General features: G+C 57.4%; 7 protein-coding genes across 7 annotated transcripts; 2 read left to right on the forward strand and 5 right to left on the reverse strand.

Moving 5' to 3' along the window:
- Positions 1-278: 278 nt before the first annotated feature.
- On the forward strand, positions 279-2,866 carry B0I36DRAFT_327314 (uncharacterized protein). The gene has a single exon (XM_046154456.1). The coding sequence runs from the start codon at positions 560-562 to the stop codon at positions 2,621-2,623; it is 2,064 nt and encodes a 687-aa protein (XP_046010344.1). The 5' UTR covers positions 279-559; the 3' UTR covers positions 2,624-2,866.
- Positions 2,867-3,331: 465 nt separating this feature from the next.
- On the reverse strand, positions 3,332-5,957 carry B0I36DRAFT_327315 (uncharacterized protein). The gene has a single exon (XM_046154457.1). The coding sequence runs from the start codon at positions 5,617-5,619 to the stop codon at positions 3,712-3,714; it is 1,908 nt and encodes a 635-aa protein (XP_046010345.1). The 5' UTR covers positions 5,620-5,957; the 3' UTR covers positions 3,332-3,711.
- A 172-nt stretch (positions 5,958-6,129) lies between these two features.
- Positions 6,130-6,401, reverse strand: B0I36DRAFT_327316 (uncharacterized protein; the record flags this gene model as incomplete). The annotated part of the gene is made up of 1 exon (XM_046154458.1): positions 6,130-6,401. The coding sequence occupies one exon, from the start codon at positions 6,399-6,401 to the stop codon at positions 6,144-6,146; it is 258 nt and encodes an 85-aa protein (XP_046010346.1). The 3' UTR covers positions 6,130-6,143.
- Positions 6,402-8,799: 2,398 nt separating this feature from the next.
- Positions 8,800-10,683, reverse strand: B0I36DRAFT_327319 (terpenoid cyclases/protein prenyltransferase alpha-alpha toroid). Its single transcript, XM_046154459.1, has one exon. It carries the CDS (start codon positions 10,318-10,320, stop codon positions 8,845-8,847), a length of 1,476 nt encoding a protein of 491 aa, XP_046010347.1. The 5' UTR covers positions 10,321-10,683; the 3' UTR covers positions 8,800-8,844.
- B0I36DRAFT_327320 (increased loss of mitochondrial DNA protein 1) lies at positions 10,684-11,998 on the forward strand. Its single transcript, XM_046154460.1, has 2 exons — positions 10,684-11,195; positions 11,283-11,998. Exons 1-2 carry the CDS (start codon positions 11,058-11,060, stop codon positions 11,724-11,726), a joined length of 582 nt encoding a protein of 193 aa, XP_046010348.1. The 5' UTR covers positions 10,684-11,057; the 3' UTR covers positions 11,727-11,998.
- B0I36DRAFT_385545 (N-acetyltransferase B complex non catalytic subunit-domain-containing protein) lies at positions 11,999-16,311 on the reverse strand. The gene is made up of 9 exons (XM_046161073.1): positions 15,965-16,311; positions 15,384-15,662; positions 15,233-15,313; positions 15,077-15,166; positions 14,562-15,019; positions 14,205-14,505; positions 13,322-14,150; positions 13,132-13,250; positions 11,999-13,068 (listed from the first exon to the last, which is right to left on the reverse strand). Exons 1-9 carry the CDS (start codon positions 16,151-16,153, stop codon positions 12,112-12,114), a joined length of 3,303 nt encoding a protein of 1,100 aa, XP_046010349.1. The 5' UTR covers positions 16,154-16,311; the 3' UTR covers positions 11,999-12,111.
- A 545-nt stretch (positions 16,312-16,856) lies between these two features.
- Positions 16,857-20,206, reverse strand: B0I36DRAFT_375379 (uncharacterized protein; the record flags this gene model as incomplete). Its single annotated transcript, XM_046160364.1, has 3 exons — positions 16,857-16,923; positions 18,511-18,826; positions 18,907-20,206. The coding sequence occupies 3 exons, from the start codon at positions 20,204-20,206 to the stop codon at positions 16,857-16,859; spliced, it is 1,683 nt and encodes a 560-aa protein (XP_046010350.1).
- Positions 20,207-21,721: the final 1,515 nt, after the last annotated feature.

Consider the following 21,721-nt stretch of genomic DNA (forward strand, 5'->3'; position numbering starts at 1 on the left):
TAAGGAAGTGGAATTACTTCTTACCTGCTTGGTTTTGACGGCAATGCCTGGCTTTGTGGAACAGGATGGCTTGGGGAAGGAATATTCCTTTGCCTCCACGATGTAGAGTGAGAATGCCAGTATGATGATTATTTCGTTGTGCCGAATGCTTTGCGTAGAAGAGGTGGTGCTGCCCATTCTGCTCGCTAGCGACAATTGAGGGTCAGTGGGTTAAGCGCCTCAAGTGGCACTAAATGGGCCCAGTCTCAAACCCACCTCGGCAGCCTTATTCCAACCACGATTGACATCACCATAGCGAGACTTCTCGTCAAGCAAACACCACCCTTGGTCAGATGGGACGACACACTGTATTCATATAGCAGTCAGTGCTGTCTGCGGCCCCCGAGAGTTGCACCGCTCTCCCTTGCAGCACTTCTCCAGCGCTCGACACCGCGCAGTACATAGCAAGCCTCGTCTCATCGTGCCAGGCCGGGCGCAAAGATCCCTGCAGAGAGCGCCAGCTTTGCCGCAATACGTCGCCACTCATTTTTATCACGCAGGCATACTCGCGCCCGAGGCCATGTCGATTGACCTCAACTGGGACACGCTGACGTCGGGGCCCGAGGGCGAGGCGCTGGCGGCAAGCATCCGCGACTTTGTGCACACCAAGTTCCAGGCGGTGCCCCTGCCGCGCTTCATAAAGTCGGTCGCGGTGCACGAGTTTGAGTTTGGCAAGGTCGCGCCCCAGGTCGTCCTCAAGGACATCTGCGACCCGCTGCCGGATTTCTACGAGGAGGACCCGGATGTGGATTACGGCGACGACGAGGACGACGACAACGCCGTGGCCTCTGCGGGGCAACATGACAGTGATGATGCACAGGCTGATGGGGGATACAACGACTACGACGACGAGGACGGCGAGGACAATCACATGAGTGCCAGCATAGAGACGCTGGGGGCGTCGAGTACGCGGACCGGGGAGATGTCGATGCCCCCAGCTACTCCGGTGAGGAGACCACCGCACCGCGAGAGGCATGGAACGGAAGAGGTGCCGGACACGATCAAAGCTGCTGAGAGACGGCGGCATGCTGAGCTCGACAGGCGGCGATATGGCGCTGGTCGAGGCGGCGGGCAGCATGGCGACAGCGACAATCCGTACCGTCGGGCCCCAGAGCTGCGACGCTTCAACAGCGAGAAGAGCGAGTTCCCATTTCCCTCGCACCTGCACCTCGCAGGTGCAGGCTTGCGGAGTGGCACGCCGGACCTGGGCACGCCCTTCCTGGGCCTGGGAGCCTCGACGCCGGGGATCGCCGGAGGCATGTCCAACATGCACTATTTCCAGTCCAAGTTAGGACCGGGCTGGTCCGGCACGCAGACGCCGCTCGCCGCCGTCGCGGGCGCGCAGCATCTCGGAGGCTGGCTGGATGCCGCGAACAACAAAGATCACCAAAACGGGCCAGCTCAGGCGGACGCGAGGCGGCGAGCCGCGCTCGAGGGGATATCACCGGGAGCAGCAGCAGCAGCAGGGCCATCAAGCAGAACAGGCTCGGCTGTCGCGGACGGGTATTACGACGGCCATCATGTGCACGAGCATCACCGGGTCCCGTCCCAGAGCTCGGTCTCGAGCAACGACTTCCCGACCCTGCTCGCACCACCGCTGCTGAGGGAGAAACATAGCGTGTCAACCCTCGCCGCGACGTCGACAGGGAACCACTCGAGGCCGCCGACGAGAGACAAGCCCCTGGGGCCAAGCATGCTGAGCAGCTCGTCCGCCCTGGCCAGTGATCCGTCAGACTATGCCAACAGCGCTGGCCGCGACAACGAGGAGCCGGAGGAGGAACCCACGCCCGGGCCGCCCCAACACGACGACGAGGAGCGCCGGTTCCGCGAGCCCAGGGTCGACGACATGCAGGCCGTCTTCCGCATCAAGTACTCTGGCGACGTCCGGCTGCGCCTCACGGCCGAGATCCTGCTCGACTACCCGATGCCCAGCTTCGTCGGGATCCCACTCAAGCTCAACATCACGGGCCTGACCTTTGACGGCGTCGGCGTGCTCGCCAACATCAGGAAGCGGGTGCACTTTTGTTTCCTCAGCCCCGAGGACGCGCTCGCCGCGGTGGGCGATGATGACGGTGACGCGGACAAGGGAGACGACGGCAACGACAACAATGACGACCATGACAACGAGCACCCTCACAATCACGAGGGCGGTGGTGGCGCCAGCGGCGACCACGACAGGGGACACGGCAGACAGCTATCTCTTGCCACGGCCGTGGGAGTCGGTCTGCACCCGAGCGGCGTTGGCCTGCACCCCGCCAGTGGTTCAGACCAGCATCACAGACTAATGGAGAGTCTGACACTTGACCCGACGATGACCTCTCCCGGCCGAGGCGGGTATGGTGCAACGAGTCTTCATAACAACAACAACAATACGTCATCGCAACAACAGCAGCAGCAACAGCAGCGGGGTAAAGTAGGCGGCCTGCTGCAGGAAATCAGGGTGGAGAGCGAGATTGGCCAGCGCGAGGGAACAAAGCAGAGCCTCAAGAACGTCGGCAAGGTCGAGAGGTTCGTGCTCGAGCAGGTCCGGCGCATCTTTGAGGAGGAGCTCGTGTACCCCAGCTTCTGGACCTTTTTGGTGTAAGACGGAAACACCCCCCCGGGCTCTTCATCCCCTCTTCCCAAACAGGGGTTTTGGATGAGGGCAAGAGTTCATCTTGTAGAATAGCAAAGGGCCGCCCTGGGCGGCGTGTATGATGATGACGATGATGAGAAATATTCCGCAATCACATGACGAGACTTCGCTCCTTGGCGAAATGTTTTCAAGAGGACTGAACTTGGCTGGATTGCACTGGATGTTGTTTCATGAATGAACGATTCCATGCGGCGATAGTGGCAGATTCAAATGGTGTTCTGGTTGCCTGCAATAGTTCGTGCCGTGAGTTGAACCAGGTCTCGTGTGTGCCGCAGTCACCTGTCAATGAACCCCCAAGCCAGGCTGCCACATTTGACCTCAGATGCTCAAATATCTAGCCACATAAGGAGGACTCCCCTGCCTGGTAGGATATTGCAAGTGCACGTCTTCTTGTCCACCTAAATCGAATCGGATCCAGAGACGTAGTAGGTTGGTTTGAGCGCAACCCATTACCAACCAGAGACCACGGACGGGTGTGGCTTGACCGATGCCTCTGGCGCGTTTGAACACCACCGCATGTTCTGACGCACGTCATTGCCGCAGCGAAATTATGCTCCTGCAACATCGATACCAGGTCATTCCGAATCATAGGGCCATCTTTTTGGGCGGGCTAAAGAGAGACCTGTTCACCTCACAGACATTGTACTGTTGATCGATCCTGTTGGTAATAACTTCTATATTTCGCTGGATTCACTATTTCCTTCAGTGATCTCAATAGATTCGCGCATCTAAGAGAGAACGAATCGCTACTGTATGATGATGCCACAATTGCATCTCTAGCCAAAGCCAAAATCCTGGATGCTGTGTTCGCCGCTACTCCATGCACCTTTCCCATTTTAGAGCCTGTGTCTTGCCAGGTCCAAATCAAAAACGCCCAGTGCGCCGGAATATGCTACCGCCTCGATGGCTGCTCTTTAGCTCAAGCAGAATAGTAAACCCCCTAAGTAGACAAAGAGAAATATGATATAAGGTAAAAAGCCAAGGAAATGCAAAGAAATTTTCGCCCAAATGCTGAAAGAGAATCTCAGAAAAACTATCTATAGCGTCCAAATCAGCTCTATTACCTCATCCAGAGCGCCATCTTTGCCGACCCCGAAATTGGGATAGAGGGGCTGTTTGGGCTTCCCGCCGTCTTCGTGATCGCCATCAGATGATTCGGTAGCAAGAGACAGCGGGTCTTTCTTCTCGTCGTCTTCCTCTGGCTTTGGCTCCTCGGTAACGCGGTCCGTGCGATATACGTATAGTTGCCGCAGCTCGCCCTTGGGCGTGATCTCGGCATGCTTGAGCTTATAGCTCTTTTTGCGGTCCTTCGGCAATCGATCCCGGAGAGGGCCAACACTAAAGTCGTAATCGCGTCCTGCCTGAAGCCAAGTCCCTTCCATGAGGTCGAGGTTGACCTCTGACATTCCTTTCGGATACGTGACAATCGAGTAGCCGCTCGTGAAAACCGTGTCCTGTTCGAAACGGAAGCGCTGGAGGAAGCAATCTCCACAGAACTTGGAAGCAAGCGCCATGTCGGCCATGGGCTCGTGATACCAGCTCTTCCAGTGGTGCAGAACAAGCGGCTTGATGCCAGCCTCGAAGAAGCCGCTCACGTCGTCCTTCATATCTTGTTGCCAAAGACCGTCGAGCATCGTCAACTTGGCCTTGGAGTGAGAGTAGACACAGTCTCGAATAATGATGTCGCCTTCTCCACTCGAAGCCTCGTGGATGCACTTGAGCGCTTTCGGTGCGAGTTTGCGGGCCAAGGGGGCAGAGAAGTAGGCGCCAGCGCCACCAAAGGCCATGAAGCCAAAAAAGCGCACGGCCTGGAAGTCCTCTGACAGCTGGCCCACGTAGACGTCCTCGGTATGGTCGAGTGTGGCAAGAGCATCGGCGAAAGGCCACATGTCGGGCATGAAGGTGTCGTCGTCGATCAGGCCGAACCATTTGGTGTTGTCGTCGCTGTGATTAACAAGGTCGACCAAAACGGCAAAGTGGTTTTGCGATACGGTGAAGTCAGCGCTGAGCGGCTTGACAAAAGTGGCAAGGATTCCCGACTTGCGAAACTTGTTCTCGATCATAGTGATGTTTTCTTGCGTCTGCTTGCTGTAGTCTGTAACAACAGCTATGAGCTTAGAGCCCGAGTTGGCTAGCCAATGTTCAAATGCCGGTAATGAGCCGTTCAGGCGGACCAGGTCGGTGGAAACGCCAAAGATGATATGCGAGCTGCTCTGCTTAGGATATGCCTTCGGCACATTCAGCTTGATCTGCTCACAGTCCGGTACAGGGGCGGCTCGTGTATTCCAGAGATCGACCTCCACCGTTCCGTTGAGAAGCGAATGCCCTATGTCGGCCACTTCGTCCCGATCGATGTCCTTTGAGAACACAGGTTTGATACATCTACGGGTGTAGTGAACCTTTTCTGTCAGGTTGAGCCCCTCGCCTGCCTTGATCAGGAAGCGATAGTCTTGAGCTACGTCGCTGGACTCGATCGAAGGGTATGGCCTGATCTTGCTTGCGTCGGCATCAGTCGTCGTGGCAGGAGAGGTTTCGGCCCCACCGGGTGGTGCAAACTTGTCGGTTGGCTTCTCCGCAGGCGCTTTTACTGCTCCTTCAGCAGGAGGCGATGTCGAGCCTGTATCATCTGGCTTCTTGTCTTCGAGCGTGGCTAGTTTGGCCGGCTCTGGAGCGGAGTCGGGAGAGTCGATGGCCAAGTCGGGCTCTGCCGCGACGGGGGCCGCGTTTGCAATCTCAGCTAGGGACGCATGTTCAGGCAATGTGAAATCCTCGTGAGTCTCCGCTGGTTGAATGATTTTCTCAGTGTTGGGAGGATAGCCGAGGTTGCTGTCGTAACGAGAGATTGTCGGGCCGCCGTCGACATAGAACTGGGTATAGATGATGAGGAATGTGATGATGGACCCGGCGAGTATGAAGACGCGGGGCACCTTGGCGAGCATCGTCATTGTCGAGGGCCGAGGTCACCGATGTGACCACTGCATTGGACGAGGGCGGAACAAGGGTGATGCTAGTGTGCTGACGAGCGGTGGTCTGGGGATGGTGGCAAAGTGTCTTCCTGCAGTCGAGGAGTACAATCCACGGCTCGCTCTAAATATTAGAGATGCCGCAGTCGAGAGAAAGGGGTGCCAGTGTGGTCCGAGATCCAGAGGCGTGATGCCAACCAGTCGAGGGTTGAGGAGGGCCTGGGGCAGTGGGTAGTATTGTACAAGAGAGGGAAGAAGAAGGGTGGTGAGGACGAAGACGACGGTTGGAGATGTTGACAATAGAGGCAGGCAGATCAGGGGTCTTGTGAGGGCCGCCACCACTGGGAGCCGCGTCCTCGTGGCATACCTGTAGTTAAGGGGAAAAGTCGAGATAGCCGGCAAGCTAGCGCCCAGCTAGCCAAGCCGGCAGGGGCACGCTTTCCTGAGCAGTGGACCAGTGGGGTGCCGTGACGCAGTGCCTGCCCCACCCCACCGGCATATGTACACTATCCATCTCCAGAAGCACATCTTGCTAGCCACGGGCCCAAGGCACAGCTGGCCAGCCTCTTCAGGCCCTCACGACGCCTGCAGCCATCACCATTACGACTCGCTAGCCACTGCCCCTCCTCCCCGTATCTGGCGCATCCGTCACGATCTCTCCAATGACATGAAGCAGCAGGACGAGCAAGAAGACGCTGATGATTACGAGATCCTCGACAGCAACTGCCGGTCTTGCCAGCGATCAGTTCCGTCCTGCCCATCATCTCCCCAGGTCGATCCACATCTGCCATGCCTGCAGGACGCGTGTCGCTGGGGCTCGCTCAATGTTTCAAGACGCCGTTCCGCTGCCTCAGCGTACGACAATGCAGCTGCTCCGTGCAAGATGGTCTCAATCGACTGGCCAAAGCGTCTTTCCAGCAGGACTCACCCTTGCTGCCTCCCTGTTGGGGCAGCGCGGCCACAACGTCATCAAACCATCGCCCGCTGCTTCTGGTTGGTGTCGATGTCTCCATGTGTCTCGTTTGGCGCGGCCCGCTGCGGGCCTAGCATACAAGATTGATTCGAGCACAAAGCAGGAAACCAGCATCCCAGCCAGGGCATGGATGCTCGTCACTGACTAAGGCTGGGCACAGCACTTCTAGTTCTCGAGGCCCCCTCCCAGCTCGGCTATCCGGAACAATCGCAGCGGATGACGGCACCGCGGGCACTTGGCAAACCAAGGCAAGTGCGACAACTGCTGTACTCGACAACATAAGCATGCTCCGGAGAGGGCAACAGCAAGGCAACAGAAAAGCTTACTTCAAGTTTGTTTATGTGTGTGCGCGCTAGTGGTCGACAATTGAGGCGATACGTCTTTGCAGCGGTGGAGGGTCGGATTATCCTACCTGCCTATCATCCCAACGGTCGACATGCCACGCGTTAGCGGCAACGCAAAACACGACTACTTGCGTAGCACATCCGCCTCCTAATTTCGGCGCTACAGTAGTCGCGTGCCGAAAGGTTGCAGGCTACTACCAACTTTGAAGTAGGTTGGACTACACCACCAACACTCTTCCGCAAAGTGGCAAAGGCTATGGGAGCCCTCAAAGTCTCAAAGTGTAGGCCGCGCCAGCGCAACTCCCATCTGATCTTTGGGTGCCGTCACCATCGCAAATGATGCGGGTAGGCGGTGGTGGCTGCACCGACGCCTGTACCGTCACTGTGCTACCGTTGATACTCCGACTACACACACACGCTTCACATATGGCAAGGTATCCAGATAGGGGTGGGTCCCGTGGGTGCTGATCTGCAACATCGCGATCTGAAATGCTTGCTGTACGAGGGCACAAAGCCTTGGAAGCTCGACGACGCCTACGGCCCCAGCAAAATTCTCCATCTCGAGGCCGCGTCAGCATGCCCTGGAGCCCCAAGTCCAAGGCGAAGTGCACTGCCGAACGATGTCGAACACAGCGATGAAAGACGCGTGGCGATGTCAATGCTGGAGACGAGCGACTCATTCGATATCAAGCCGGATGGGCAGACCACGATGTCCAGGATGCACCTGTTCTGATTGAGAGTGAAGGCTGGCAGGTAATCAAGCTGCAACACGGACCAACACCCATAGCTTGGCGTCATGCTCCACGTTTTGACGATGAAATCTCCGCACGACCCTCGAGCCTCACTCTCAAATCCCCTGGCGTAAAACCATATCAACTGCCTTGATTTGTTCCGTACACCTCCAACTCTTGCGCCTCAGGAGTGCGGGGACGTGCGCAAAGTGCATCCTAAGCGTCCCGTTGACCAGGAGGATTGGTCCATTCCTGTGGCTATTTATTGTGAAACATACCAAATCGAAATAGCATACAAACATGTTGCTGCGCAGTATTGTCGCGGTTCCTAAAAAGAGACGGCAAACGCGGCACGCTTTCTGCCAGGCGTAGCTGCACAGCGGGCTGCCTGCAGTTGCAGACCAGTCACGGGGTACTTGGCAGGGAAGTGTGGTTAGTCGCCAAGTTTGAGTTCTGACTGAGAAAGGTTCCGATTGCCTGTCCACCTGTCGTTCACTGTGTTCCCCCTGTCAGCCGCAGCAGCTCGGAAGATGGGACGCAGCAGCCGCACAGGCTAACTAGCCGCACTTCGGACCTTCCGGGTGCTGCAACCCTTTTTGCCCGTGACCTTCGATGCGACGTCGCGAAGACTGTGTGATAGCATGTGAACTCGGCTTGTTGGGTCGCCGGGTGTGGTGGTCCGATTTGGGTCTCCGGGGAGCACTTATCAGTCTCTCGGGGCGGCCCCGTTTTTGCAAACCGGCTCTTGTAATAGCAGGTGCTCGATGAGACTTCGTTGAGCTTGTGGGATCTGGTCCAAAGGGATGAGTACGCGCGGACTTGCTTGGGCGAGCATGTTCAAGTATGAGTTGGGCCGTTGCTATAGGGGGTGGTGGCGATGAAACAACGCAGTTACCTCTACCCGAAGTCTAGAGGCTCGCAGAGAGGACGCATTTATCTGCCCGGAGGCTTTATAAAAACAACATGTCCGCGAAATCAGGCCAACACAATGCGAATCATCATCAAACATATACGATGTGTTTGTCCTGACATTCGTAGTTGTCCCAGTACAACTCGCGGGCTGCAAAAACGACAGCCGACACACATACACGGAAAAATCGCAACACGGCACGGATGGAAGAGCATCGGAATTCCCGACTGCTGTCACTGTTAAATTGGCTTAAGCCTCTATCTTTGTCCCCATCGCCTTGGCCAGACGCTCGCGCACTTCGTCCGCGCTGGCGGCCATGTCTGATCCTTCGCGGTACGCGTGACCTCGAATCGATCCGCCGGCTCGTTCGCTGCTCGCAACAACCTTGCCGTCGTCTCGCGCGCGTGCCAGGAGACCTCCTCTGCCGTTTTTGATGCGCTCGACAGCCTCTACGCCGAGACAGAACTGTGGATCCAGTTTGCCCAGGCCGTCTTCACTGACGTTGTGGCTGCCCGCGAGCGTGGACAGCGCAGCCAGGCCCAGGTACGCATGATACACGTCTGGCGGGTTGCCTGGGTGCTTGCCGAACCCACCAATGACGTGCTGCGTCTTTTCGAGGAGGAAGCTGCGCGAGGGCGTGCGGTCGACTAGGGCGCCCTCGCCGAGGATCGAGAGCGTGCCGGACGCCCACCAGGTGTAGCAGGTGTCTGGCTTCTTGTTGATGCGGCCGTTGAAACCTGCGGGCGTGGCGGCCGGGTCGATCAGCGAGAGCGTGTCGAGGTCTGCAAGGATGTCCGAGGCATCAGCCGTGTCCTCGTCCTCGTCGTCATCACCTTCTTCGTCGCTGCCGCCGGCGCCTTCAGAGGCAAAATATGTGAACTGCCGATTCACAAGGAAGTGGATCAGCGACGGAATGGAGGTGATGCCGCCGGCCAGGTGACTGCCTGCCTCATTGTCCAGATCGAGAATCGAGAGCGCTGCGACAGCACAGTAGGCATAGCCAGCATGGCTTTCATGGGTAGCACTTTCTGATATGCCGCCGTCGAAAGTCTGGCCCCTCCGGATGTGCGCAACCAGTGCGGCAACATCAATGTCGTCCGCCTGGGAGGCCTTGTCTCCGCCTAGGATATACCGCACCGTGGCGGCCAGCAGACAGAACCGCATGTCCCTGCCGCCGGACACGAAGCCATGCTCGTTGACCACGTCCCCGAAACTCCCGTCGGGTCGTTGTAGCCGCTTGAGCCAGGCCAGTGTCTGCTCCCTGTGCACCCCATCGTATGCATCAGACCCGTCGCCTTCAGCGAGCAGGCCAAGGAGCAGGAGGGCAAAGGAGGTGGCGGCAATGTTGGGATTCGCAGGGTCGCCCGCGACCTCACGCTGGGCAGCGGGGTCCCACTCGACAGACCACTCCCTGGGCAGGACGTGGTTTGGAGATCCGCAGAAGCCGCCGAGGGGGTGCTGCAGACTCAGTACAAACTCGCGGAGTCGCTTGCGGTCGGCAGCCGGGATGAGCGACGAGGCCCGGGGGTCTGGCGGAGGCTCCGAGTAGGACGAGGCCGAGGAGAGAAGGTCCAGGGCGGCGACGATGAAAAAGCCGAGGGTGAGGCGAATGCTGTCCATCGAGGTGTAGTGGTGGGGCAGCAGAGACTTGTAGCAGCGCTGGAAGTAGCGGATGTGGCGGGCCGTGTCGAGCGGCGGCCCGGCCGCTGTCTCTGAGGGGTCCATGATGATGCACTGATGTGTTCTTGCCTGTTGGAAGTAAGGGGCTTGTTTGTTGGCGAGGAGCACCCAGATGGACAAGAAGAAGGCGATGGCTCCAGCAGTAACACCAAACGGCAATCTGTGCAGACGTGGGCTGTCCCGATGGCCCTTCGACCTCACACGAGCTATGGGGGAGCTCAGGGCGCACAGTTGTGAAGTTATCGCGAGCTCTGATGCCCCGCTTACACACAAAAGAGCTGAGGAGTTGAGGGTGGACGCTAAGCACAGTACCTAGGAGCACAGCTCCAGGGTCGATCGATGCCCTGGCGTGCTTGGCAGACAGTCCGGCAGGCAGGGCCCCTCCCCTCGGTGGTAGTCGCCGCCAGGGGTTGTTGCACTTTAACTTTTTGGGGGCCTGATGCATGGCGGCAGCCTTGTTTGACTTGTGACAGCAGCAACACGAGACACTCCCGCGACCAGGGCCACATCATCGTCAACACCACCACCCACCACCACCACAGCAGCAGCGATTGGACAGCGCCTCCTCCGCCGCCAGAGCACGCGCCGTCACACGACACCACACGACCCGACCCGGCACGCCCCTGCCTGCTACTCTGCCATTCTCCATCACGACTGTTACATTTCTGCCGCTTCTCGAATACACTCGGCCGTCGAAACCCTTGCTGTCGAAAGACAACACCAGCTCCGTGCCCTTGTACATCGCTGCGACGACATCAACGCCCAACGACGACCAGCCCGCCATGGCGCTCATCTCCACAAAGACCATCCTGACCTCGCTGTCGCTCTTCCACGTCACCCTCGCCTTCTTCTTCTTCACAAACCCAAACACCATCGCAGATCAGATCCTCGTCTTCGTCCTCGGCGAGGCCATGGGCATGGTAAGTCTGCAGACACATGCAGCTTCGCTCATGCAGCACCCTTGCGTCAAAGCTAATGCGTTCCCTCTTTTCTTTGCCGCCACACAGCCCGAGACCCCGGCCTTCTCGACGCCATCACCGCCGACCGCCTTCCTCAGCATCGTCCTGCTCTTCATCGGCCTCTCGGACCTCTTGACCCTCTCAATGCCCGAGGAGGTCTGGCTCATGCACCACTGGGCGCCCCAGGCCCCGCTGCGGGCATTCATCTTCTTCGTGGCCACTGTCTACACGTATTTTACGAACCCGGCGGCCCCGTCGCGGGAAGGCGTGCGCATGTCCCACCTCAAGGCGCCGTACGTCGGGGCGCACTACGGCACCGCCGGAGGCGGCGAGGCCCTGCGCAACCGGCTCTTCTTCACGTTCGCGTTTGTCGAGTTCCTGGCCTGGTTCTGGGTCTGGGTCACCATCAAGGAGGATGCCGGCAAGTTTGTCTCGAAGAAGAGGAGACGGTCCAGTGCTGCGGGTTCCAAGGCGTGGTCGCAGACTCAGTGAGGGAGGGTCCTGAGTCCTTCGTGACAGTGCGAAAGGGGGTAGCAAGGTTTGGTTGCGTCGCGCACAAACTCGCGACAGCAAACAGTCGCGTATATCGAGAAGAAGCATCTACATGACAGGAGTTTGATCATTGCGATGGGATGGATTTGTCGCCCGGAGTTGCCACACGGGCTCGGCATAGCGGAGAATCATGTACGATTTACGACATATTTACACATAAAAACGGCAGACAGACACGCAGGCAGAAAGATACCCCCAGTTTCTACTTTAAAATATAACTTTTGAGCCCTTCCTTCGCACATCTCTGGAGAGCCTTGTCTAAATCGAATAGCTGTTTCCTCGTGCAGAAGGTCGACACTATTCGCAGCCGGAGTATGCGAGCAGCTCAAGGCAGATACTGCACAGTCGCCCAACCACCCAGGAGCTCCTTCCATGACTGCGTGACGGTGGCTGCCCACTCACGCAGCCGAGCATCTCCGCTCGCACAATCACGCACGAGCGCCGTGAGCTCCTGTCTGAACTGCTTTTCCTCTTCCTCAACCTCGTCCCCGTCACCTCTGTCTGCTCCCAAGGCTACAGCAGCGACATCGGCGGCCAGGACAAGCTCCCGCACTTTGCTCTGCCATGGCACCGACCCGACCTCGGCAGCCAGGCTCTTCACGCGGGCCTTGCACTTGTCCTCGACCGCGCCGCACGTGGCCTTCAGGTCCTTCAGGGGCTTCTCGATCCACGCGAGGTCCTTGGCCGCGGCGCGGGCCTTGTCGACGACCCTGATCTTGTCGAGGGCTGCCGAGACCGACGCGGCGGCGAGCTTGATCAGCGTCGTGGACTCGCGCAGCATGCCGAGCGCGTGGAGGTCGATGATGCCTGCGAGCGTGGAGGCTGTTGTTGTTGATGGTTGTCCAGGGTTGTTGTTCTCGAGGGCGGAGAGTGCATCGGATGCCTGGTCCTGCAGGAGGTCGGAGATGGAGTTTATTGTCTGCTCGACGCTCGTCTTGATCTCTGGAAGCGGCTGTTGCTGTTGGTGGTCGGGCGAGCAGACCCGGATGAGTGCTGCGTATAGTGTCATCGTTTCCTCGAGGACGCCATAGTAACTGTGCTCGGCGGCGGTGAGTACCCTACGGACAGGCTTATTGCTGCTGCTGCTGCCGCTGCTGCCGCCGCTGCCTCGGTTGACCACGGCGTAGAGCTGCTGCAGCAGGTCCTCGGTCTTCTCGAGCGCGTAAAGCAGGTCCGCGGCCAGAACTTGGCTGGGCTTGGCGGGCTTGTATTCCTTCGGCTGCGCGTAGCTGATGATGTCGATGAAGCGTTCGCCTATCAGGCCGAGGAGCGTTCTTGTTTCCTTTGTTTTCAAGAGTCAGCTAGGAATTTGTGGACAAAAGGGATATCTCTCTGGCAAGCATACCGACTGGGGTGGGCCGAGGTTGAGCATTTCTGTGATTGTTGGTGAGCCACGTCGCCCGAGGTTCGGTAAGCAGCTGAAGTCGGTAACTTCAGATAGTTTATGGCGAGTGCTCAGATTTCCTGTGGCCGAGCTTGGTTAATGCCAGGGGTCACGGAGACACTTGTGTTTGAGCAGAGTACGGCCAACTTACGGATCAACGGGTCGTCATCAATGCAGTGTGGGTTCCGGAGCTGGTTGAACCGCCGGCCCCGTCTCGCTTCCGTCCGAACCATGACCATGCTGCAGCTCGTCTTGAGCTTCTCGTAAAACCCGTACAGTCCGGCAATGCTCGAGTAGCTGTCATAGTCCAGCGCGTCCTTTAGTCCTCTAGGATATGTTCGCCGCAGCGCGGTGTCGAAGTACGACACCAGCGGGCTCATGCTCGTTGGGTTGCCGCCGCCGCTCGCGCTCGTCGAGGCGAAGAAGTGCGGAGCAAACGTCGACAGGCGGTCGTAGAAGAGCGGCGCGAGCGAGTCGAGGATGGCGTTCTTCACGCCGAAGCTGTCCCAGAGCGTCTTGGCCCGCGAGACACAGCCGATCAACAGGTACAGCTTTACCAACATCATGCGGAGCGCGTCGTTCTTGGGCAGGGCTGCAAAGTAGGCCTCGAGCAGGACGATGGCTTGTAGGACGAGTTGAACATCCGCGTCAGCGAGCGCCGAGATGCCTGGTGCTCCAGGTCTCGTCCCGTCTCCGGCGTCACCCAGCTTGAGCAACGCACACGCGCCGATGACGGCAAAGTCGGAGATGGGGTCGACAGGTGTCTTTGGGAGGACATTGTCACGTAGTTCCGAGTTTGACATTGCCACCTTGTACTGCTGCAAAGCCGTGATGGCGATTTGCCTCAGGCATTTCGCACAATACTCTTGGCAGGACAGCTCGGTGCCACACGCGGAGCAGATGGCGGCGACGTGCGTGGCAATAGTGAACTGGACCCTTAAGCGGAGAGCGGTTGTCACAAATCGCTTAAAGACGTCGTCCTGTGAAATCCTGTCAGACGTGGTTCTGGTTTGGCCAACATCAAAGGAACATACCTGTTCAAGATTGGTGGCCAAGATGGTACGGAACTGCTTGGCTTCCGCTGGGCTCAACATTTCGATAAACGCCTGTGTCTCATCATAAACCGACGGACTGCGGTAGTTGTTGATGACGTAAGTCGCGAGAGCGAGGAGCCGCGTGTTCTCTGAGCCTTGCTGTTGTTCTTGCGGCTCAACTGCGAAGTTGTAATGTAACACGGCCAGGTCGCAGTATGCAGAATGTGATCTCGTCAGGCGCTTGGAGACTCCTAAGGCGTCATGTGCCGACTCAATCGCATCAAGAGACTCCTTCAGAGCACTACTCAAAGTGTCAGTCATGGGGATCAATTGTATGCCGGGGCCAAGGGCACTCACGCCTCTGGGTCTGGCTGGTATCTGCTGGCTCGAAGAAGCAGACTCCAAGTAGACCACTCCGTGCCGACAGCCAGAACTGCAAGCTCGGCAGCAGTCCGTGCGGCATGTACCTCGTGAACGGCCTCTGGTTCTGACTTCCTTTCGGCGATCGACCGTCCGTCAACTTGGTTGAGTGATGTTGCAGAGGCCACGATTTCTCGGCACACGTCGTACACTTCTGACCAGGCTTCGATGTCGGCCAGGTACTTGAGTATCCTCCGTACGACGGGCGCATTGCCAGTCTTGAGCAAGCTGATGGGATGTGCTAGTGGTCGCCTTTTCTCTCCGTTCTCAACCACTTGCTGGAAGAGGGTTTTTAAGACTTCGGCCTTTGGACAGCTAAGCAAAATCTCGCACCAGAGGTCAAACTCCGCTTCTGTCGATATTGCGCGGCCGGGCTTCTTGGAATCGAAGCTCGCCTAGATTGGGTTGATCAGAACGATAATTCGTTCTCAAGAGGTCCTTCCTGCACTCACCTCGAAATGCTGACAGAAGGCTTTGTCAATCATTCGCCTTGTCAAGGTCTGGAATAAGACCTTCTTCTCGGGGGGGCACGCTGGCGTCATCTAGAACCTGGAAGTCAGCTATGTCGACCACAACTTCATGGTTAATCCGGCGAGCTGGGTACTTACCGTCAAGAGATGTGTACTCAGGATATTCCGGAACAGCATCTTGCGCTCGTTGGGAAAACTGCGGTCCATGGAGGCGGCTATCTACGCACACAGCGATTTAGCAAGTCCCCTTGACAGCAGACATATCCATAGCACGAAACCAGACACATACCTGCTGAGCGTGCACCCAGTCAAAGTTGGACAGCGTAGCATCAAGACAGCGTTGGCAGGCCACGACGTCCTTTGGCGCAGCTTTGACCAGTCTCATCCGCAGCTCTCCAAGAGTATCAGGATAGCTCATGGGGACCAGTGCACAGGCATACTCATACAGGTCAAGTGTGTCTGCGTCCTTGACCACGACGTTGTCCTTGACCATCTTCTCCACAGCATCACGCCCGGCGTTCTCCTCGAGGCGGTCTGCATTCCACGAGCGGGCGACTATTTCGATGGCCTGGACGAAGCAGTGTTAGCAAGTCAGGCTTCCAGATAGATTAATTTGAGCTTGCGCTTGAACTTAAACACTAGAGCTTGGTCGCGAATGACCTTAGTTGCCATTACAGATGTGGTGGAAAGTGATGCAAGGTTACAAAGTCTCCAGGCCTTTCAAACAGAGCTCGAGTAGATGGTCTCGCCGCATGAACACCTTTCTCGGGACGGTCAAAAATGTCAAGCGCTCTTAAAGTGTACAACCCAGATTGAATTGACACAGACACCAGATTTCTTGTTGCAAGATACGCAGAGAAGGATACATACCAGGTAATACGGATCCTTGGTCGCCCTGTACCTCTGCGCGGCAATAGTGCCCACAGAAGTCCACTGGGCATTGTGCCAGTCGCTCTCGAGCTTGATGTCTACCGTCGGCCGCAGGTTGGGCATGTACGGCGAGGGCCGGATCTCATAGCTCGCCGGCGCCGCTCCGGCAGCGACGGCGGCGGCGGCCATGTCTGCTACCCGATCCGTTGAGGCTTCCGAGGCTGTGCACACAGGCCACGGATCTGTACTCTGGGGGCAGCACTGCTCGAGGCAAAGTCCAAGAACCGGAGGCGCTGTGCACTGTCCGGACTCTGAAGGGTTGATGGGCAAGCCGTTGGGGACTTGTCATGTGTGGTCTCCAGGGCTTGTTCGGCTGGCCATCCCAGACTTTTTGGTGGGGTTTCTGTGTCAGTGGCACTTGGGATGCGGTGCTGGTGGGTTCGCCCGTGAGCGAGCTGTTGCGCTCAAAATAACGAACTCCTTTTCAAAATATTCCAGCCGAAGTTCAAAGAGACGCCAAAACTGCACCCAGAGGTTGCCTGCCTTCACTGTTGCATCATTTGTGCACATGGTCATGGGCTCTTGCCTGTATTATTCGCAGCCTGCCCAGTCTTATGGAGGTCGTTCTTAGTTGTGGTGGGGTCCGAAGCTCCGGAGCGCGTCCCTCCCTTGAAGCAAAACTCCGTCAGCCGCATATCCCGCTTGTGCCGGTGGATCTGCCCAGCGACACTTGGACAAGTCTGACAATATGTCAACAATTGCTCGTGGATCTTCCGCCCCCTGATACTGTACACATCTTCTTACATATAGAGAACCGGAAAATGCTCATACACCGGATCTTACTCGTACAAGAATCTCCCTGAGGTCTGCGAAGTCCCCAGCAGCAATCAGCTCAGCTGACAACAGCACCGTCGACTTCATCCGAAGAACCCCTTCTTCTCTTTCGCCCGTTTATCCAGCTGTTGCCGCAATCGCGCGTTAGCCATCATAATCAAGTCTCTCTGCAAGGATTGATTTCGTGTATTTCAGCTTACCCATTCCTTCTTACACGCACGGTACGCCCTGCACCTCCAATTAGTATTTCCACGCAGATTGGATCGGAAAGGGGGAAGTGAGAGGAAGAAGTCGACTCACTCAAAGTAATCGCTGCACATCTTGCGGTCCCCGCCGTTGCGGTTGAGGCATGCTATGCTCCGCGCCGCGAAGTCCTGGCACGGGTCGAAGTACTCGCTTCTCGATTTACTGTTTCGAAAGGCGCGGGGGGGCTTTAACGTTAGTGATGCTGTATAGTCTGTTTGTTGGGATTTGTGCCTTTTTTTCCATATCGCGTTACACAGCTTTCTCTTTCGCGCGCCCTCTTTCCAGCTACTGCTGTTTTCCGGATGTGCCTCGGGAGGATTCGCCACGCGGTCGTGGATCCTCGGCACGGATCTGAGCTTCGCACAAAAATGCGTACCGGCCCATTCAGAATGACATGTGCAGGAAAAGAGGGTGCACCAACTTTTGGAACTTGCGCTTCTTGTCCTGATCCCACGGGTTCTCGCGACCTGGGCTCCCTTCGTCCCCGGCGGACCCGGTGGTCCGGTTTGGCTCTGAAGACATGGTCTTCCTTCGATTCTGATGCTGCCGCCGCCGCCGCTACCGCTGGCCTGTGGGCACCGCCTTGGCTTCGGGACTTGTGGTGGAAGGAGTCGTGGCCGTCGTTTGTGCTGATTCTCTTTTGTTGTGTCGCGCAGCTCCCCCTCCCTCTTCGTGTGTGCAAGTGGGAGCTCGTCCTCGTGGGCTGTGGAGATTTTATTTCGCTCGATCGGGTGCAACTGGTGCTTGTTTCACTGCTTAGCTTTGTCGAAGCTGCTCTGCTTTTGGAAGGAAGGTCAAGATATGTCGTCAGGTTATCGTCTGTGTTTTCGCAATGCGAACTCGAACTTGGAGATGGGTGTGACGTGCTGCAGGGTCGAGGATTAGACAATCGGGGTATCGCGAAACAAAAGTTGGGGTAGTGACGTGGGCCAGCACCTAAGGATCGATGAGCCCCGTTCGAGTGATAAACTGGTTTACACGCATATACGCCGCGCCTTGAGTTAAGGAGTCTGGCCATGTTCCAAACGCCGGAGACTCAACAGGCAAGATTTGACGGGTATCAATTGCTCAAAGTGTCGTCATTCATCCATGATATCATATGAATTGTATTATTCGTGGCGGTTAAAGAAGACCACACATCAGGCGTCAGCCAGTGGAATCTGTAAGACACGACTAGGGATACAAAGGAAAGGGGTGCTGGTAGAGGGTATCATATCCATGGGCAAGCACCGAAGGATGTCAGAAACAATGAACAAGAAACCAATACAACATGAACCAAGAAGGAACACGTGCCCGCCCATAATGCCGCCCTCAAGGAATTAGGAGAGCAAGTCCGCCTCGACTGAATTCTCCCGCACGCCAAGCTATTCGAACTCAACAAGCATGCACGCGCAAACTAGATCGCCCTAGTCGCTCACTACGCGCTGGTCGAAGCGCCATTGGCGTCTGGCTGCCTGCCGGCATACTCCTTGATCTTGTTCGGGTCAGCCAGCACGTCGAGAACCTTTTCCCTCTTGCTCATGCGCCCCCTGTCACCGGACGCGTCGAGGTCTTCGAGGTCGCTGATGTCGTCAGAACTGAACGAGCTTGCGCTGGGGCTGCGGTTCGCGACCATGCGAACAACGCGGCCTTCCTTCTTCTTAATCTGAAACTGCTCGTCCTTGAGTTTCTTGTCCTCTGGGTCATCGCAGGCGAGTGTCACAATTCCGAGCCCGGGTAAGTTGCGCTCGAGGAAATCGTGAAGATCGGGCAGGACAGACTTGTCTGGTCGGTATGTTCCGCCTGCAGGCAACAAGATGTCAGTGGCGACTCACTCAGAGGGCAGCACAATTGGCTCAGCTCGGGCCGTGCATCAAACTTACTGTCATTATCGATGATTAGTTGGTAGTGTTGCGGCTTGGCTGGAGGATCACTGTGCGGTGGGCCGCCCGGCACATCCTTTGCAGGATGAGTAGGTTGATCTGGCTCGGGGTCTTCAGATGCGTTTGGCTTCTCCAGTCGGCGGATGAAGAATTCTCCCGAACACGCGATATAGACAGCGGCATCACTGTGCATCGTGTGTTTGCTGAGGAGGTCAATACCAAACTCATGGCCGGTCTCGGTGAATCGCATGAGGCCATCGAGCGTTATCACGTAGGTGAAAATACGCCCGCCCTGGTCAAAGTGACACATCCGCAAAAACTGTAGACTGGCCGCTTCTGTGCATGGCTCGAACGTGCCGTACTCTGTCTCCTTCTGGAAACTATACACTCGCCGGTGTTGATGGTGGAGTGCCGCGTTCAAGATCTTGCCACGAAGCCCTTTGTTCTTGAAGAGCATGCCAATAACTGGCCGGAACTCGACGAAGCGATGGTAGAGCTTTGGCGGGACCGGTCCCGCAAGCTGGATCTCGTTGGCTTGGAAATCGTACTTTTCCGTCTTTGGATTGGCCCTGCCATTGCCAGTGCTGTTGGCGGGCTGCGGGTCGTGGCTGCCGTGGTCGTCGCTCTCGTTCCTATTCACCTTGATCCCCGTCATCCGCCCAATCATTGGGCTAAAGTGCTTGAAGTAGTACGTCGGCCCGACAGTATACATCTGTCCATGAGGAGGATCAGACTTGCCAAGAACCACGGCGCTCAGGATAAGATGTGGCGTGATGCTGTGGTCTCGCACGAGGAAGTTTGTGCACGCCCTCAGCAGATATGCGCGCTTACTGCCTGCGCGCTTCTTGACCTCAAAGTCCTGTCCCGGAGGCTGAAGGCCTTCCCACGACTCCGACACGCTGTCCACGTTGAGCGTCACGTTGCCGAGTCTGTCGTCATGGTCGGGCCAGTCCTCATCGTAGAGGCGACACTTGAGTCTAAAGCCCGAGGCAGGGACGTTTGCGACAATCCACTCCTGCTCCCACTCGGGCTCGAGCGACTTGCGGATCGTCTTGGTCCGGAAGACGAGGTCTGGATCCTCCTTGTGACGTTTGGGCAGGTTGGTGGTCAGAGTTGCTGTGAGAAACGGATCGGAAGACCCAGAGCCAAAGTCGGAGACTGGGAGATTCCGAGCGCGATGGAAGATGAACTTGACCGTGTAGCCCTGAGGAGCGTCGGGGATGGGCGTAGAGTCGAAGCCTCCGGGAGGGTTGACCTTGCCCTTGATCTTCTGCTTGCGTTCGTGGTATCGCTCCTTCATCGTGCTTGCGCGTTTTGGCGCCGACTTGTCCCCATCAGCAGCCGAGGGCTCGGGCTGGCCGGCCTCACCATTCTTCTCGTTGGGGGTGTCTGCTGCACTGGTTTCGTCATGGCCGGCCTTTTCCTGCTGTGCCACAGCGTCCGGCCTAGGGCGGCCGGAGCTGTCACCGCGCTCGATGGAGTCGCTGGCGGTGGCCATTTGTCGCGCGAGACGGGACGAGACAGTGGGTAAGACGGGTTGTGGGTGCGGCCTTGGCACGGGTGGTTGTATGGCTGCGGAGTTGACCCCGGTGGTGCTCGCGCTCCAGCAGCAGCCGCCAAAGAACGCGGGGTCGGCTGCTCACTGGCAGTGGTCAGATGACACAATCTGACTTGGTCAAGCCCGTTAGTCAGTCGGCCGGGTGATTTCTCATTCGCCGACTGCGTTGGAGGCGCGCCGGGTGTTGTCGCGGGCGTGTGACAAAGGCCGCAAAGCACGCAAAGAAAAGTGGACTGGGACGAGGCAGTGAGGTGAGGATGCCGCTGCAGATTGCGGGTTGGCTGCAGATGATAGTCTCCGGCTCCAAGAGTCCAGACAGGGTCCGCGATATCACGAGGGAGAGAAAGTCGTGCGAACCCTGCAAACGACGGCGACGAGGCATGCACGGAGTCTTAAGCTTCCTGGGCCGGGCAAAGACGACTCAGGGCTGAGTCTGCAGCCCTGGCGAGCTGTGGCATTCCAACCTGGACGGACGAGGGCTTGCGCGGCACGATGTTGCCGGATGCCCCATCAGAGCGCGACCATAATAATCACTCAGCAGAGGTCGTAACGATGACCCTCTAGGCGCCGCAGCCACTAGCAGGCAAGCTTTTGGCAGGGCCCGCCATCACAAGCTTCGGGGAGCCCATCCTTGGCCCTTCCAGCCCTCTGAATCTTATTTCCCTCCTCAGCTTGAGCGGGCGCCAGCCATGCTTGAAAGCACCTTAAGGCAAGCAAGCTCACGGCCGTGGCTTGAGACTAGATTACGCGGCCTCCCTGCTGTCCAAGCGCAATCTAGGGGCGATCCAGAGGCGATCCAAAGACGATCCAGCGTCGACCCGGATCCTCGGCTCGCGACCGTTGGCAAATGGATGCACGAAAGGGTCTTTTCTGCGCTGCACGAGCAGAGTCAGTCCGCAGAACTGACACGCCCAACTACCGGCCCTATGACGTATGTTGGCGATTATGGTTACTGAGGCCCCCTGTCATGCTGCCGTTGGTGCCGGAGTCAGCGGGGAGCAGTGCCAAGGCACACGTCCAAAGTGAAGCATGCTGTGATGCGACGCAGGCAGGACCCTGACCTCCCGCAGCTCTGTTTCGAGTCAGCATACCGGAAGGAGTTGCACAGAAACCAGCGACCTTGGCGTTGGATGCAACGCACTCGTCTCCTCGGTGATGGTGGTGGTGATGCTCGTTTCTGCACTCAGTGTTGAGCATGTGTTGGATGCCATTGTGTCTGTGCTCTTGCCGCAACATGCACGGGTTACAATTGTATGG

Source organism: Microdochium trichocladiopsis (genome assembly GCF_020744255.1).
Source record: "Microdochium trichocladiopsis strain MPI-CAGE-CH-0230 chromosome Unknown B0I36scaffold_7, whole genome shotgun sequence".
In the NCBI taxonomy this organism is placed as follows: domain Eukaryota; kingdom Fungi; phylum Ascomycota; class Sordariomycetes; order Xylariales; family Microdochiaceae; genus Microdochium; species Microdochium trichocladiopsis.